General features: G+C 38.2%; 1 protein-coding gene across 3 annotated transcripts in view; it reads left to right on the top strand.

The window, feature by feature from the left end:
• The window catches only part of LOC109860944 (microtubule-associated protein futsch), a 45,170-nt gene that overhangs the window by 16,257 nt on the left and 13,108 nt on the right, over nt 1-15,805 (top strand). For all 3 annotated transcript variants that reach the window (XM_020440378.1, XM_020440385.1, XM_020440375.1), the window contains 5 exons: nt 7,886-7,984; nt 8,104-8,276; nt 8,426-8,583; nt 8,815-9,226; nt 9,395-15,726. In XM_020440378.1, coding sequence (XP_020295967.1) covers nt 7,886-7,984; nt 8,104-8,276; nt 8,426-8,583; nt 8,815-9,226; nt 9,395-15,726 — 7,174 coding nt within the window. The remainder of the gene's footprint in view (nt 1-7,885; nt 7,985-8,103; nt 8,277-8,425; nt 8,584-8,814; nt 9,227-9,394; nt 15,727-15,805) is intronic.

Consider the following 15,805-nt stretch of genomic DNA (forward strand, 5'->3'; position numbering starts at 1 on the left):
CTCTCGGCTACCTCGTTCTTGAACCTGACCTCGAGACCACGTGCAGTCGTTGCTAAATGCCGGAAAAGCGGCAATAAATACACGGCTTCCAATGGATTTACGATCTTTCAATGTTATACTTACGCAGAGGACATTCTAATCGCAAACTGTTTATTAATGATTAATAAGACTTGTCTCGGATATGATTATTTCTGATTGTAACGATATTTGATTGACGCAACTATAATATCAGTAATCTATCTATTGAAGTTTTTTTACTCTTTGTATGACGTTTTTTGATTTCACAAATCGAAAGAGGAGAGAGAGAAAAAGAAAGTGCGTGCACAACTTTAATATCTGCATTCCCGGATATTGAAAGTTCCAAAGCTAATATTCAGCTCGAAGTTGCTCCCCCCGATTTGCTAGGCTTGCAGTCGGCAGAAAGCCAAAGATAGTCAAAGAGGCTCGCTCTCTCCGGATTGTCCAGTTCACCAAATTTCAATTTAACTCTTCGAGCTAAAAGCTTCGATCTCGACTGTTAAAATAGGAACTATAAATGTTATTGCGATAAAACTATAGAGACTTTTTATAGTATCACATAGTACTATAATAATATAAGAATAGTACTATAATAATATAAAAACAGTACAAATAAATATTATATACAATTCGAACGAATAATTGTCACATCATAAAATTTGATCATTTGTAAGCATTTGTGCGTGAGGAGGTGAAAGCGTTTTGCTGTTTGCGCGCACGACATGTATAGTGCGCCCTAAGTGCAGACAAGTGCAGGCCTCGTTGAAGCCGAAGCAATTCAGACACGCTTGAACTACAAACGGGTCACGTTACCTGGGAATTACGGTTCATCGCACATTTATTTTTTTGCCTTGCTACATCCCCGGTTACTCCTCCGACTTTACTCCTCCTTCGGCGAAGTTCGACTTCGCGAGAAATGAACTCGATATTTGAATAGAATCGAATGCGATGCCGCGAACGGGAAATGCCGCTCCATTGGTACCGCGACGTTTCGATTACGATTGCTCGCATTCATCCGTACATCTTGTCAGATAAATCCGATCGCGGATTATCTCGATGCATCTCTCCGTACTGAGTATTTTATTTTTATAAAAAAAAAACCTCTTCGCGCCTCTAGTACTGGACGCTTGGACGGTGTATCGTTCGTCGAGAAACGTCACAAATAAATGCATCGTCCTAAAACTCGCTTTTCGCAAGAGACAGGTCTTATTCTTGAGGTTTACGATCGCATTCGCTCGTGCAAATGTATTCCCGGTACGGTACGCTCTCACATATCAGAGCCGTATAATAAATGCGTACGATCAGCAGCAATTTATTGGAAGAAAATGCCAACGCGGTTTCCTTCATTAATCACCCGGCGCGCGCGCGACCGAGATTTCTTCTCGTACTTTAGAAAAAAGAACGGAGTATGAGTGGCATTCGCGAATGTATAGTGGTCGAGCAAGTTTTGCGATATGAACGATTCGAGAAATGCACGGGAGACGTATATAATCCGCGCCGAGCGTCTTCTTTTTATCTTTCTTTCATAACGATACATCTCTCGTCTAGACGCGATCTCGCCATCTCGCACGTCGCTCTCTCTCTCTCTCTCTCTCTCTCTCTCTCTCTCTTTCTCTCTGTCTCTCTCTCTCGGTGCAATTATGAAAATCCACGTGCTTTGACCCCGGCTCGTGTGAGTCATCGCATTCATTTTCGGAGACACGTCGGCGAGCGCGAGGGCAGCCACGAAGAAGTTACAGCTGGTGCAACAGCGCGCTTGCAATTGGCGTACGCGTTAAATCGACGGTACACTTAGCAGTTCAGTTTTATGCGTTGGAATATACGACCGACGTTGTTCGCATTAAAGCACTCTGATCGTTTTATCCAGATGGCAATTCGCCTGAATAATGTATAACGCGAGATAAATTGCGTCACATCACCAAATTGCGGTGCGATATCTATATAATTTGAAATTGTTAACGCGCGACGGCTTTTTTTTATTCTGATGTTTTTAACTTCACAAGTGTCTTTGCGTCTTAAGTTGCATTGCGAGTTTTTAATAAAACTAATTTTGTAATTTGTGTTCATACATTTTATTACACGACTATATGTGTATTGTTAACGAAGATGTATTTGCATGTGGAATTTATTTATTTTCCGTGCAGTAACTTTACAGAATGTGGAAATACCATCTCTAAATACCTAGTTATTAAATTTGATTTCTGAAATATATATATTTTTTACACCTCACATACAATATTATAACAAAATGCTAACAGCGGAAAGCGCCGCTTCACAGCATGGAAAAGTGATTTTTCATGCCGCACAACTCAGCACACATATTCTTGCTATATTTGGCTCGTTTGTTATTTCAATTCTGTTTACTGTTTTATTTCCATTTGCTGCATTCTCGACGCACGTCAATGTAGTATATTTTACTACAACTTTTAATTTTGACAAATTTGACATTTTGATATTTTGTGACGTTTTGTTTTACAACAAACAAAACCAAGAAAAAAAAGACTCATTCAAAAATAAAAAATATATTTTAAGCTCAAGAAATGAACAATCAATGAAATGTCTCATCAATTTTTACTCGGGGAATATAAGTTTTTTATATTCTTTTTTTTTTACGATGACAATCTTACGTACCAAAAAGCTCTCCCTTGTCAGTTCCACTCTCAATCCTTGATCCAGGTCTTCGCCCTTGTCTTGGAAATATAAATAGCAGCGAATGAGCTAGAGAGGTCGATCTCTATGCTCCCTCTGCCGAGGTCATGCATTTCTGAATATCCGCTACTATTTTACTCTCTGAATCTACTTTACGTGTCAAACTTTGTACTCCCGATCAGAGATTCCTCTATCGCTATCGCGCAGACTCCGTGAACTTGCACTTATTTCATTTTTTTCTCTCTCTTATCATACTTAATATATATTTTGTTATTAGTAAAACTGATATTTTTGTCACGCACAAAAATATACTACATTAAAAATTAAGAGATATATCTATTTTATATATAACAAAGTTTTTATACTTTTTGTTTTTATCTTTTTGTAAAATAATTATTTTAATGTAAAAATTTATAAATGCATATTATAATCGCAAAATAATATACATATTTGTACTAAAAACATATTAAAATAATAAATTATTATCCGTCTTCTCTTCAACAATTTTTTTTCGGTGACACTAATCTCGAGAATAAGGTGTCAGCGATTTTTTCTTAGAAACTTTTTGACCTTCTTACAATTACAAGACTTTATCATCACTTGTACATACTTCAGTTAGCCGATACACGCGATATTTCACATTGCGATGTGATCTAGTTGCCACTTATATTTTACTTAATTTGCAATATTCTTGTTGATTATATATTATTTTTTAAATTATATTATTATGATTATATATTATTTTCTTATAAGATAATGTTTAAAAGAGAATGCTTGAACAAGTTTATGCAATTTAAACAATTAATAATGATTTTCTCCAGCTGCTGTCAAAGCGGTACTTTACGTCGCACGTGTACTATAGTACATCGCGACATGTAGGCGCGTTGTAGGCAGGACAACGAGAAACCATTTCTAAACATAGTCGGGACAAACCCAGCATTCCCGGCATCCGTCGTCGGCTAAGGGAAAAAAGGAAGTCAATGCAAATCGAGAAACGCGAGTGCGCTTAGGGATGTACGAAGCTGGAACTACCGCGAAGAAACGCGCAGTTTTGTCTATACTTAGCTTAGGTTACTAATCCATAGGGACTCCATCGCGTGTCAAATATTTCTTTCGCGTACTGCGTAAAATTCTCCGTGACGGACGGGAGAGAAAATCGGTACAGAAGTTATTCGAATTATACATAAAAATTATTAACTTACGCGTGTGTGTGATAATCAATCATGTTTACTTGTACGTTTTGCTTGTTTTTTTGTATTTGCGTTTCTAATTAACAAACATTTGTTTTTACGATGCAAAAAAGTTGCAGCTTGAAAAACTAAACATCTCTCGATGCGAATATATTAATAAATCCTCGGAGATCCGGAGATAAATCCAAAAGTATTTGCGACACACGCAGAATTCTTGTCAGATAAAGCTGACCTTGAATTTTTTTTCATTCTTCTTTTTTTATGCAAATGTAACGTATCTCGCGACATGCCGATACACCGTGTTGCCGCGGACAATCGTGAAAAGTATCTATAGCTTTTCACACGACGATCGTGATTCATTTCCATTTAGATACATTCCCATTGTGCGACAGATATAAGCTGCATGTCAGAACGTCACACGCTAAAGCAGGAAACCACAGGACACTGGATACATCCGCGATGTTCACTGTCTTTTCTATAAAAATATGAAAGCCTTATGTGTGTGTGTGTGTGTGTGTGTGTGTGCTCGTACACCATATTCACACACATATAATTGTAACCGATCGCGGTACATTGGTTCGCCGATTAAAACCGCCAAAATTTACGCTAGAACAATTGTCCTTCAGTGTTTGCAGAAACGCTCGATGGCGGATTAATCTACGCGCATCACTTTTGCCAACTCGACGGTGAAATATCATTCCGTGTTTATTCGAGCGTTATTTCAACGTCGCGGCACAGTTTTTTCCATTCGCTGACATCCCCACAGTCGAATTTGTCGTTCCGCGGGCGTTTTTACGCGCGATTTCTTTCAACGAAATTGAGATCTCGAGCGCGCGGAGTTTTTGACTTTCGCAGGGTAATTCTCTCTCATCAAACGGAAACACGCGCGCGATGTTATGTGATCCGCAATTCCAGACTCGTAGGCAATTAGTCTGGCAGCAGTCTGTTTTAATTAACGGGCAGTCCGCCTTCAACTCTGCAATTGCGAATCGTATTTATCTTCGATATATTTTGCTGCCGTAATGAAATAAATGATTCACCTACGAAGAACGGATATATTCCGCGAGCGTTCAACTGAAGAAAAATCAAGTCTACAAGCTGAAATAAAATAAAATAAAAATAATGTAAAAAATGTGCACGGAATTTTTTCGTAAATTAAATATATTTTGTGGATTTTCTTATACATTTATCATCTCTCTATGTGTTCTTGTTTCTCTTTGTAATTTTAAATCCGCATCTAAAGAATCATCGAGCTATCGATTCAATCTGCACAGATCGATAGGGTTGCATTTTAATTAAGAATATATGGTCTCACTAATTGGATAAGTAATTGCGTTGACAAAATAATTGTAGAATAACAACGTTATTCATTTTGAACAATCGAATTTGTTAGCAACTCGGTAACCGATTCGATAAAATACATAAAGCTCATTTGTTGTAATTACTAGCTATTTCCGTAATAAGCAAATAGAGAGAGAAAATGTGAAGTACTTGATTTTATATGTACATATATACATATATTTTTTTGAGGGGGCGCTTGTCGATGTATCTCAGAGATACGTATTGCAGCCAAAACCGGTAAGAGTCAGCGAGCATTAAGTAACGAGAGCCGTGAAGAACGGCTTCTCTTGTATCAGCCTTGGGGCTTCCGATCAGTTTGTCGCACCGAGTACACTTAATGCTTTCCGCTGAGAACATGACAGTTTTTTAAGTTTATTTACGATGTGCTGTTACACACAGGGCACTGTGTGATTTGTGTCAAATTTTGTAAATTATGATTTATGAAGTTTTGACCTAAAGAAATTCGCGCTCGAGTGGCTAAACCACATGTATAGCATTGCAGAGTTCAACGTGTTATGCGAGTAATTCTGTATAATTCATTAGTATATTAATGAGGTCCGCTTTGTAGGTAATTAAACTCTATTCGCGCAACTCGCGCGTTGTATATTTGCGGTTTTAAGCGTAATTTCGAGAGAATACGACATATTTTACCAGTAGCGTTTAATAATAGCGTCCACGTTTACCGGAAAGTATGCAACACGTATTTACTTATTGCGGGATAAAATTGGAGACTGGACGAGAAAGCTGCGCGGAATTCGTTGCGCAGACTAATGCCTCACTTGCTCGTTTATGCTCTTCTGTTTCTTTTCTTTTTTTTTGTTAATTTTCTTCAACTCTTCTCTATCTTCGGCATTGATTGATACTACGACGTTGCCAAGCAACGTCTCGAACCAGACTTGTCTGTGTACATATATGCCGGTATAGAATTACGCGAGAGCCGTTCGAACTCCCTTGGCAACGAGTTACGTTCCATTGTGCTGCATCATCAATCCTTTAATTCGACGTTGGATAGAATTTTTCAACACTTCCTCTTGCGGAAAGAGCTCTAAGAAAAGCTTAACATTTTGATCGCGAAATTTTATTTTTAAACGTTAAGATTAAATGTCTGTGTATTAAAAATTACTGCAAAGAAAGTTAACTTTCTTAAAGAAAAGATGATATTAATATAATTACGACATATATACAAGTTCTTTTTAATTGTACACACACATTTTAATAAAATTATATAATATACATACATAAATATGTTACGTAAGACGTTTTATTTCAAACTCTTGTGGTTTCAATTTGTTTTTCGTTGCTTTTCTTGTGGTTTACAATAAGTGGAGAGATGTCGAGTGAGTATCGAGAATTTTTTGCACGATGTCAAAAGTGGAGTATCTCCACGTTAAAGCTGGCAGTGGAGGGTGGGTACAGGATGTGCGGCGATCGATTACCAGCTGGCGAGGAACCACGTGACGGGGTGCGGTGTTGATGACGTCATAGAACGACTACCTCTCATGACGAATTGCGACTACTGATTCACTCGTTCTCATTATTGTTTTCTTAATTAATATTATAATAAAAATAATACTCTAATCTTTTTTCCATATGCAATATATATACGTATATATATGCAATGGTTTTGTTATAAAAAAAATAAAATTTTATCTATTTTTTAAAAAGTAAAGAAAGACGCGAACTGTTAATATTTTAAAATTAACATGTAAATAATTACAGTTCTCATTAGTTATCATTTATTTTTATTATAATATAATGTTTTTCTTTTTATATCGCGCGTGTTAGAAAAATACTTAAATTGAAGTTGTATGAAAGTAATCTTTTTTAATTTTAGAGGTAATATGAAATTGTTCAATTCACACAAATGTTTGTAAAAAAACTTGACAAATATTACAAATTATATAATATTTTGTAAATAAAAAGTTATACTTTTTATTTATTAACAAAAGTAAAATATGGTGCTGTTACAACGAAATATTTTAATTTTCTTTCCTCAATCAATCATTCTATAACTGTACCTGACAGGCTCTACCATCTTAACCTTAACCTTACATCACACGGGAGTTGAATTACGCCATGAAGCCAAACCACTGCTGTTCTGTGTGCATTTATATGCAGTTATGACCCACTATTCTACTCATCTGTAAACGTCTTATGCTCGATAACTATGTTGGAATTAATCGTAACCAATTTTATAAAAAGACTTTACTCGGACATTTAATTGTAATTGTTTTAAGAATATTTTAAGAGTCTTCTTAAAACTATTATAATAAATATTTTCAGATATGTGAAACTAAAAAAGAACAAGTTTAATTTTAAAAAATATTCAAAAAGATGTTCACATAAAGAACTTATATTTTTTATTTATCCCATTTTTGAAATATGCATGTCCAAACTCTAGAGCACAACTCCAGATATTTCTTGAGCTCAAAGTACATATATTGTGACGATCTAAAACAAGAACAACCTACTTTCTATTCAAAATATCAGGGCCAGTCTCGGAAAAGCTTGGCCAAGTTCATGAGAGAGCATACTGTTGGAATACTTAAAGTTGTATTCGATCTTGAGATACAGTGATTTATATGCAGATTCCGTTCTCGAAGTTTTCTGATATCGTGGCGCTTTGACACGTATGAACAAGATTTAAAAGTTTGTACTTAGCAGTCGTCGCTTTTCGACTGTTGTAGGTTTCCTATCATGGGACAAGGACAGTTGTCACGTAGATTTGGAGAAAGAATTGTTGGCCTTAGTAGCACAAGCCCCCGAAGGCGAAGAAGCCAGAAATGGTGATTATAATTTATAACAAACATTTTACTCTGTTTATGATATTTTTACGATATAATTATAATTTATTATCATAGCTTATCTTAAGTAATTAAAAAATAATGATTTGGGATTTTTATAGGCGAAAGATTGATCCAATATGCCACCGAGAATCTCGTAACGGAAGTTCTCATTCATCCGCAGACGAATACGTTGTTACAATGTATTCGCAATCTTCTTGCAAGCTTCACGAAACATCGGCACATCATACACGCTGGATACACATTCGGTGGCAATGGTTCCTGGATATTGCAGGTGCGATAATACATTACTGCATGTTATTTATTTGAATATAAATCTACAAGAAAATCTACGTTAACGCAAAATTCTAGAAAATTTTACGAAAATTAGACAATTAATAAAATTCAAATAAAAATAATAACGCAATTAATATTGTTATTCAGGATGGAACCTTCAGTCTCGCAGACTTTCTGGATGCATTCAGTGAACATGAAGTGCAAAGAGTCCTTCGTGCCTATGAGAATAGCGTAACCGTAGATATACATTGCGCGGGTGTTGGTGATTGGACAACAAATCGTTTGTCAAAAGAGATTTGTTGCAGGTGCGTATTATTGTGTTTCTCTACGGAAGCATTACAAATTTATCATACAGCAAAAGCTACTTTTTTGCGAAGAAATACAGAAACACGATATTATTTTTACCCGTTAATATAATGATATTTTTTGTAAATATAATTTTATTATTAAATATAAAAAATTTTTCACATTTAGATCTTTTTCTTTAAAATATAGATTCCAAATGTTTTGATATCTTTACTATGTTTAATCTATAGATCTTGCAGAGTCAGAGTAAATCCTGACGATGTTCTCACAGCCGGTGTACCGGCCATCACGAGCTTTACGAATTACATCGGACAGTATCTTGTGCCGCAAACACTGGACCAGCTCATGGAACCGTCCGACGTTGTTGGAAACATTAGATTTAGCCATCCGACTTTATATGTCTTCCCCGGTGGGCAAGGTGACGCCGCACTTTTTGGTATAAACGGCTTTAACATGCTCGTCGACGGCGGCTTCGCCAGAAAAGCCTGCTTTTGGGATTTCACCAGGCATCTGGATCGATTGGATGCTGTTCTAGTCACTAGGATAAATAATAGCAACATCGGCGGCATGTTCAGTGTTCTTCGCAAGAAGAAGGAGATGCATGTCTATCCTCAGATCGGCCATTTCTTCTGTAACTTAGTTGTGAGTAATTATTCTTATTTTTTGCAGAAATATGTTTTTTTGTGTTAATATTTCTATTAATAATAATAATTAAAAAAATATTAGTTTCTAATAATATTGTTAACATTTACATTTGCTGCACTGTAGGACACAAGTAGGTACATGTAATAAAAATTATACGCAATACAGGAAAGAAGACAATCAAATTCACCTGACGGCGATAAGGACATCGATCCCCTCATTGTTAATCTCGTCGACATTGGTCAAGAGATGGTACTGAATCTTCGGCACATCAACCTCCGTGCTCATCCTTGCTACAGGGATCCTGATCCAATCAACCTCTATCACAAAGTTGGCCACGGCACGTTGGATATGTACGTTCTTAGTCCGAACAAAGACAGCCGCGAAGTGCGCGAGTTTCTAGCAAAGTGGCACGCATCAGACTCAAAGCTGTTTGCTGGATCTCACAAGAAAGATTCAAATAATCTCACATTCCCGATTCAAAACCTTGTATCGATATGCGCGCTTCTGGTGTGGCAGCCAGCCAACCCTGAGGACAATATCACGCGAATTCTTTTCCCCGGCAGCACCCCGCAGCATAAAATTTTCGAAGGCTTCGACCGACTGAAACATTTGGACTTCCTAAAACATCCGGTATGTTCTGCGAAGACACTGTCGCCATCAGTGTCTTTAGCAACGCTCAGAGATAAACCAGCCAAACAGAAACCCTTCATCGAAAAGGAGCCAAAGAGAATTTCAGAACCGAAGAAAGAGAAAAGAGAGCCGTCAGAATCAAAGGCTGTTCCTGTTAAGGCTGCAGAGGACGTTCCTAAAATCACTCCTCAGTCAACGCCGATTATTCCTCCAAGCAAACCCAAAGCCGAAATAAAGACAAAAAAAGTCGCGGAGAACAAGAAAATCGAGACTGAAGCAAAAGAAAGCAAAAAAATCGAGCTTGAAAAAGAGAGCAAAAAAGTAGAACCTGAAGCGAAGGAAAGCAAGAAGATTGAAAAAGAACTGAAAGAAGTGAAAAAAGAGCCGAAGAAGGAATCGATTAAAACGGAAAAACCGGAGAAGCGTGATGAAGATGTGAAAAAGATTGATTTAATCAAACAAGAATCTGATAAGAGCGCATCGAAAGAACCCAAGGAACCTAAACCCAAAATCGAGCCGAAAAAGAAAGAACCTAAAGATAGCAAATCTGTGAAGGCCGAAATAAAGAAGAGCGAAGCAATCACAAAGCCAAAACTCAGCGAGAAAAAAGTCAAACCTTCGGGCGCGGAGAAGAAGGATGTCATGAAGTCTTCCCCCACTACCCCAAAGAAGATAGTAAACGGCACTGTTGCGAAGACAGAGATATCGAAGACCGTGCCAAAGGCAAAACCGGCGACGAAGGTTGTTTCAAGTCTTCCGGCTAAGAGCGCGAAAGAGGCCAACAACAGAAAAGTAGTGGAACAGAAGAAGTCCGAAGTCGAGAAGTCCACTGTGAAGGAAACCGCGGCCGCACCCGTCGTCAAGGTGTCGGCAAAACCAAAACCGATGGACAGAAAACCGATTAGTCGTCGTACAAAACCAGTTAGTCCGAGTAAAGCACGTATGCCGGGCAGTCCGGCGAAATCCACTCGCAGCACACCGACCACTTCTGTGAAATCGGACAAAGACGGCGTCATTCGTAAAGTCAAGGGCGATAAAGGTACCACTGATTCATCCACAGTTTCTACTCCGTCTGGCATAGAAGCCGAGGTCATAAAGCCAATTGATAAAAGCTTAATTGAACAATCCGAAGATATTTCATTGGATTCAATAGAAAGTAAAGTATTGGCCGATCTCAAAGAAGAGCGAGAAGTGGTCGAGGAAATTGAAGCCGTTCTACAAAAGGCGGAGATTGAGGAAACTCGAAAGAGTGATCGTTTCGAGGGAGACGACGAGATTACAGCTGAAGCTACTGACAAAAAAGAAGAGGATATCACGGAAGAGGATGTTACAGCCGAAATTGAGGATATACCGAAAAAAGAAAGTTCAAGGAAGGAAAGTCAGGAATTAACCGAAGAAGACGAATATCTCATTGTAGAAAAGGAGGAAGTCTACACGGAGGACTCTGCTCAAAGCGGCGAGGGCGAACAAAAGCATGTACTTGACGAGGCCGAATCAGAAAAGGCGAAGATACTGAAAGATATGGAAGCGATGAAAGAGAAAGGCGAGAAAGAAGAACCCGAGAAGGAAAAGGATAAAAGTCCGGAAAAGAAAGTTGAACAGATCGTAGACAAAGACGAGAAAGAAAGTGCCGAACTTCCTCCGGAACACAAAAAACAATTACAAGAAGAAGTTAAAGAAATAATAGCTTCCGCGACCGAAATCGTACAGAAAGCTGAGGAGAAAGACGATTCCGGCAAAAAAGACAGTGAAGAAATCACGAAAGAACCATCTAGTCTAAGTCCGGATAAATTGGACTCATCGGAGAAAAAGACAACTGATACTGACATAAAACCGGACGTCGATCAGAAAGAACATATCCTTGAAAAGATGGAAGAATCTCAGGAACGAATCTCGACGATTGAATCGGGAGCAACTACTACCGCTCCAACTTTGCCTGAAGACGAACGAATACCTTTAGACGGCATAAAAGAGGACATTGATGAGAAACACGTTATAGAAGAAGTGAAAGAAAAGGACGCTCCTGTGAAAATGAAAGAAGAAGTCATTCCAGAAGCAATATCTACAGTTGTTAAACCGGAAGTAAAAGTATTCGACGTTCGTCAGGCGATGCAGAGTCTACAGAGAGACATTGTTAAAACTCCCGACGAGGTTGCCGATCTTCCAGTTCACGAGGAAGTCGATCCTAAGCTCTACAGAATGGAAGATTTTGAGAAGGGTAAAGAAGAAAAGCCGTCGCCGTCACCGCAGGAGATTAAAGAACCACCTACACCGCCAGTAAAAGAGCAGAAGGGTGTTTTTAGTTTCTTCGGCAAAGTAGCGGATAAATTTGAGAAAGGTATCGATAAATTAACGAAAAAAACAAAGAAAGAGACCGATAAGGATTCTGATGATAAGTCTTCTTCAAAGTCTAGTTCTCCGAAGGAAACAAAGGTTCTCGAAAAGACGGTCTTGGAGGAAGTTGATGTAGAGAAAATGTTTCCTAAAGTCGGCAAACATATTGACAAGCCGGAGGTATTCGAAGAGGTGAAACCCACTGTTGCTCATGTAAAAGTAGCTGCCATAAAGGAAACCGCGGCTTTCATACAAGAAGAGATAGACGCACACAGACAAAGTGTGCCAAACATTGAAGAAAAAGTTCCAATTGATAAATTAGAAGAGATCAAAAAAGCAGAGGTCAAAGTTGAAGAAGCGTTACTTGCAAAGGATATTTCGCCGGCTCCGGTATCACTGACGAAACCAATCGAAGATAAAGATATTGAAAAGGAGATTGAACTTCTAAAAGAAGAAGGAGAAGAAGCGGAAGAAGTAAAAGCTCTTCTGGAAGAAATTTCGAATAAGTTCAAAACTGTGAAAGACAGCCTGAGAGATTCCTTGGAGTCTTTAGAAGAGAAAATTAAAGAGGAAGAACTAACTACAGAGATGCAGCCATCTGTCTTGAAGGATGCGGTAAAAGATACTTTAGAGGGAGTAGCAGAGAAGTTAGAAGAAATAAAACCACATATCGAAACCCTCCCACCTGAAATGATAAAGGAACCGGAAAAAGTTAAGTTTGATATACCAAAGGATGAAGAATTCGAAGAGGAATACGAAGAAGAACCAGAAGAATCATACAGAGATGTGAAGGAAGCTGTCAGAGATATCGGAGATGTTCTCGCAGGAACTGCCGGTATCGACCTCGAAGCACCCAGAGAAAAACCTAAAGATGTTATGGAAATCGTGAAGAAAGTTGCTGAAGTTCTTAAGGACGACGATTTTCTTTCTGAAGAAACGTTAGTAGATCAAGCTTCTAAGGAAGAAGAGAAACCGTCAGTTTCGACAGACAGAAAACCTTCGAAAGAAGACATCTTATCGATTTCGTCAGAAAGAAAACTCTCGGTACCAAGTGAAAAGATATCTCCAGAGAAGATTACTGAAGTAGAAGAAGAGAAATCTAAACCAACTCACGAGGAGATTGTTATACCGAAGAAGGTCGGTATTACCGAGGAGATTCCAGTTCACGAAGAAATCGAAGAATTTATCGAAGAACCACACAAATCTTTGGCGCCGCAAGAAAAACCCGAAATAAAAGAAGAGCCTTGCGTGAAAGTAGTGACAAAAAAAGATGACTTATCGTCACCTAAAAAAGATGTTGCAAAAGACAAAATAGACGCTCAAAAGATTTGCGAGGAGATGTTACATGACGATCAGCATGTATGTGACCAACACAAGAAACCAGCTGACATTGATACGTCTCAAACAGATGTGCTCGAGGCTGGTATCGAAAGCATATGCGTGAAGAAAGTGGCGAAACGGCCATCTTTCGAAGAGCAATTGGTGGAAGCCGAGATAGAACAACCTGTGATAGGCTTCGAACAAAAGGTTTCGCCGGCAAAGGCAGAGATAGTAATGGTGACGCCAGGTTCTACGCCAACTTCGCCGAAGTTCACAGATAAGTTGCACGGACAAGAATTGGACGTTGGTTCTCAAGAGCTTCCCAAGTTACCAGAAGAAGTCAAACAAATCCTCACCAAGGAAGTGCCAGTCGAAAAAATAATCGAGGAATTGATCATTACAAAGAAAAAAAAGATTACTATCGAAGTGATCGAGTACATTACTATAGTGAAGCGCATTCCGAAAGAACGCGTGGTTTATATTATTGAGGAAATTATTGTAAAGAAAGGATTACGTAAAGAAAGTGTGGTAGACGATCCTGAAATTCTCAAACTGAAAGAATCTATAACACCTGAAAAGAGAATGGAAATTGAAGAGTACATTGTTAATGAATACATTGTGAAGGGAAAACGAATTACCATAGAGGTGGTCGAGGAAATTTCCATTAAGAAAGTTGTGCCCAAGACAATTGTCATTGAAATTATTGAAGAGATCATTGTGAAGAGAAAGATCGCCAGGCATATGGTACTAGATGTTCCCGAAGAAGTATTGTCGCAAATAATTAAAGAAGAATTACCAGAAGAAGAATTGCCAGAAGTATCAGAAGCGGAAGATCAAGTGACATCAAAAGTAGACATAACCGCAAAACGAGAATCGATAACTAAAGTTAGTTCTCCAACCGAAATATCAGAAATGCTCAAAAAGACGCCTGAGGACGAGAAGGAAAAAGAGATACCAAAAGTAGAAGATGAGAAGCGAAAATCAGTTGCTGAAGTTCCTAGCGCAGAGATTCTAAAAACACAAGAGTTGGTAACTCCGGAAAAAAGAAAAGAAGTTGAAGAATATATTGTAAACGAATACGTTACCAAAGGAAATAGTATTAACATTCAAAAACTCGAAGAAATTTGTGGCAAAAAAGAGGTGCCTAAAAGAATCATTATTGAAATTATCGAAGAAATTATTATTAAAAGAAAAATGCCAAGGCATGTAGTAATAAGTTTAACCGAAGAAGAATTGTCACGTGCAATTAAAGAAGAAGCTATTTCCGAGTCGGAAGTTACGGTAGAAAAGAGAAAATCGATCGCTGAAGTACCTAGTTCTATAGAAGAAAAAGAATCTCCACTTCAATTAAAAAAAGATAAAAAGGAGGCGATATCTGATCAAGAAATTGCCGAAGAATTGTCAGTTGAAGAAGAAGATATTGAGGAAGAAGTAGATGGTTTTGTCAGTATACCTAGACGGATTTCCGATGAGAAAGTCGACGCAAAGAAAAAGATCTCACCTGTCAAAGGAGACGTTTCACCCATAGCTGCAAAAGAACACGAAAAAGATGTACTAGACGATTTCGAAGCCGTCGAACAGGAATATAAAGTACGCGATGTACCAGTCACATCTCCTGAGAAAGCAGACGAGATAAGGGAGAAAGAAGATGTTGAAGAAGCTGTAGAAGATACTACGAGTGACGTGATTGAAGCGGACGAGAAGTTTGTGCAAGAAACAAAAGAAAAAATAGGCAAAGAAGAGCTTCAACCTGACACGGCAAAAGATTTTAAACCTGATAAGAAACGAGAACTCGAGGAACTAGAAACATCCGAAGTATCAGAAATTGTTGACACTACTGAAAAGTACTTAGACGAAGCTAAAGAAAAAACAGATGACAGTATTCTGAAACAAACCGTTACAAAACCATCAGTGTCACTAGTTTCTGATAAAGCAGAGGAACCTCTAAGTGAAAAAGCAGACGAATTGAAGGAAGCAGAAGAAAAGAAAATATCCGAAGATGTTATCGAAAAACGAGCGTCAATCGATGCAGCTGCTATACCTGAAGCAAAGTCGAAAACAATATCACCAGTTTCTGATAAATCAGAGAAACCTCTAAGTGAAGAAGCAGACGAATCGAAAGAAGCAGAAGAGAAGAAAATACCCGACGTTATTATCGACAAACGACCGTCTGTCGATGCAGCTGCTATACCTGAAGCAAAATCGAAAACAGTGTCACCCGTTTCTGATAAATCAGAGAAATCTCTAAGTGAAAAAGCAGACGAAGTGAAAGAAGCAGAAGAAAAGAAAATA

This window comes from Pseudomyrmex gracilis, unplaced genomic scaffold (assembly GCF_002006095.1).
Source record: "Pseudomyrmex gracilis isolate BER0280 unplaced genomic scaffold, ASM200609v1 scaffold_8, whole genome shotgun sequence".
In the NCBI taxonomy this organism is placed as follows: Eukaryota; Metazoa; Arthropoda; class Insecta; order Hymenoptera; family Formicidae; genus Pseudomyrmex; species Pseudomyrmex gracilis.